This window comes from Condylura cristata, unplaced genomic scaffold (assembly GCF_000260355.1).
Source record: "Condylura cristata isolate star-nosed mole 26May11 unplaced genomic scaffold, ConCri1.0 scaffold00021, whole genome shotgun sequence".
In the NCBI taxonomy this organism is placed as follows: Eukaryota; Metazoa; Chordata; class Mammalia; order Eulipotyphla; family Talpidae; genus Condylura; species Condylura cristata.
This window is the reverse complement of record NW_004567122.1, coordinates 1,580,975-1,583,025: the sequence shown is the minus strand read 5'-3', so window position 1 is coordinate 1,583,025 and position 2,051 is coordinate 1,580,975. Positions and strand designations below refer to the sequence as shown.

The 2,051-nt window shown below is 65.5% G+C and overlaps 1 protein-coding gene across 1 annotated transcript in view; it reads right to left on the bottom strand.

Annotated features, from left to right (window-relative positions):
• Positions 1 to 6: 6 nt before the first annotated feature.
• The window catches only part of TET2 (tet methylcytosine dioxygenase 2), a 24,349-nt gene continuing 22,304 nt past the window's right edge, over positions 7 to 2,051 (bottom strand). The window contains exon 10 of the mRNA XM_012727728.1: positions 7 to 2,046. Within this exon, the coding sequence (XP_012583182.1) occupies positions 902 to 2,046 (1,145 nt within the window). The 3' untranslated portion in view covers positions 7 to 901. The remainder of the gene's footprint in view (positions 2,047 to 2,051) is intronic.

Here is a 2,051-nt window from a genome sequence, read left to right as displayed (position 1 = left end):
AGGTGCGGGGCTCGCTGCGTGCTCGGGGTCGCTCCGACGCCTCGCCTGACTGGCCCGTCGCGGTCCCGCGGGAGACCGCCTTACAGTAGAGCATGTGAGATGAGCACCAGGGAGCGGACGCTTTGTGGACAGACGCGTCCCCCCCGAGTCCAGTGAGCCCCACTTTGGATTACCTGGCTGGATCGACGAGGACAGAGCTTTCCTCGTTTGCTTAAAAAAAATCAGCTTTGCCTTCAAAAATGAAAGTAAACTTTGTTTGTAACGTCTCAGTACCTTAGCGTCGCTCAAGCTGTCCAAGCTTAGGTAGACAAAGTGCTTGTAGACACCACTTAGACTATCTGTACATACACTCTGCACACAAACACCCGCGTGTGCATGTACACACTGTGTTTATTGTCCCACAAGGACGCCACTGGATGAGCGGCCCCAGCGGCCTCTGAAACATCCACGTTTTAAAAAGTGAGCTTTGTAAGAACAGGTCACTGCGATAAAAACCCGAGGGACAGGGCGGCCGGAGGACGCCCCGGCGTCCGCTCGAGCGTCCACAAAAGGCATTTGATAGTTGACTGTTAGACACCAATTTCTTAGCACCATTTCCTAGAACACCTGCACGAATTCAGTGTTTCGCTGCCGAGCCTTGACGCTTCCTGCATCACTACGAGTAAAGACCGCAGTGGACACTGCGTGGTCGAAGTCCGATTCCAGTCTTGAGCACGGGGGTCAGCACCAGATGGGCGTGTCGCTCGGCGGTCTCCGGCGTGGCGGGGCAGGACGGGTCCCCTCTCCTCCCGCTGCGGATCGCGGGCGCGCCGCCGGCCACCCCCTGCCCCCACGCTCGCAGACTGCCCTGTGCTCCTGCCTGACCCCCGGCGGGCCCTGGGGAAGAGGTAGCCCGGGCGCGTCAGATGTACCTGTTGTATGGCCCGGTGACCCGCGTGAAGGCGTACGGGGCCGTGGTCACGGTGGACTGCGTGGTCAGCGACACGGTCCTCTCGGCCAGGGAGCGGATGAAGCGCAGGTAGGTGGGCTGCGCGGCCTCGTGCGGCTCGGCGGGCTCGCGCTTGGGCTTGCGGCCGTGGCTCCGGGCGGGCACGTGGTCGGGCCCGAGGCGCTCGCTCTCCTCCTCCTTCTCGCGGGCCTTCTCGGCCATCTTGGCCTCCCAGAGCGCCAGGCCGTGCTTGGGCTCGTTCATGCTCTTGTGCTGGTAGAAGACCAGCGAGATGCGCGTCGGGTGGTTGCGGTTGGGGTTCTTGAGCGGGGTGGTGGCGTGCAGCTCGCGCTTGGCGCACTCGATGAGGATGGAGCCGTGCGCGGGCGCCACCGCCACGCCGCCGATGTCGGGGTCCAGGAAGCTCTGCTCGCTGTCTGACCACACCTCGTCCTTGTCCTCTGCCGCGGGGGGCGGCTTCTCCGCCCGGCCCGCCTCCTGGACCTTGGGCAGGCCCTCGGGGGCCAGCAGCTTGGAGAGCCCGTGGGCCAACAGCTCATTATCGGGGCGCTGCAGGCGCAGGGCCCCCAGGGAGCCGCCAAACAGGCTGCCGGACGCGCCGTAGTTGCGGATGAGGTGCGAGGAGGGGTGATGCTCCCCGTTCTTGTAGTCCAGGCCCGGGTGGCTCCAGCTGGGCGGTAGTCTGGAGGGGGCACCCACGAAGGGGCCCTCCAGCTCGGAGCCCGAGTAAGGCGGAAACGGCCCCACGGGGTGCACGCTCGGTCTGAGCGTGCAGCTCCCGAAGGCGTCGGCCGGCAGGCCCTGGTTTCCGTACCCCAAGTACTTGGAAGTGAAGCTCTGGCTGTTGGCGAGCCTCGGCTGGTAGAGCGTGTGGATGGGCGGGAGGTTGAGCTTGGCGAGGGGGTCTTGGCCGGGACAGCGGTAGAGGTCCGCGGGCTGAGCCTGGGCCGCGTAGGGCCCCAGGTACCGGGCGCAGCCGTCCACGGACACGCTCCCGTTGCACGGGTAGGCGGGATACTGGTGGTTGTGGCTCAGGAGCCCGGGGTAGGGGCTCACGGGGCTCGAGGGGCTCAAGTAGGCCCCTGGGGCCTGCGGGGCGGCG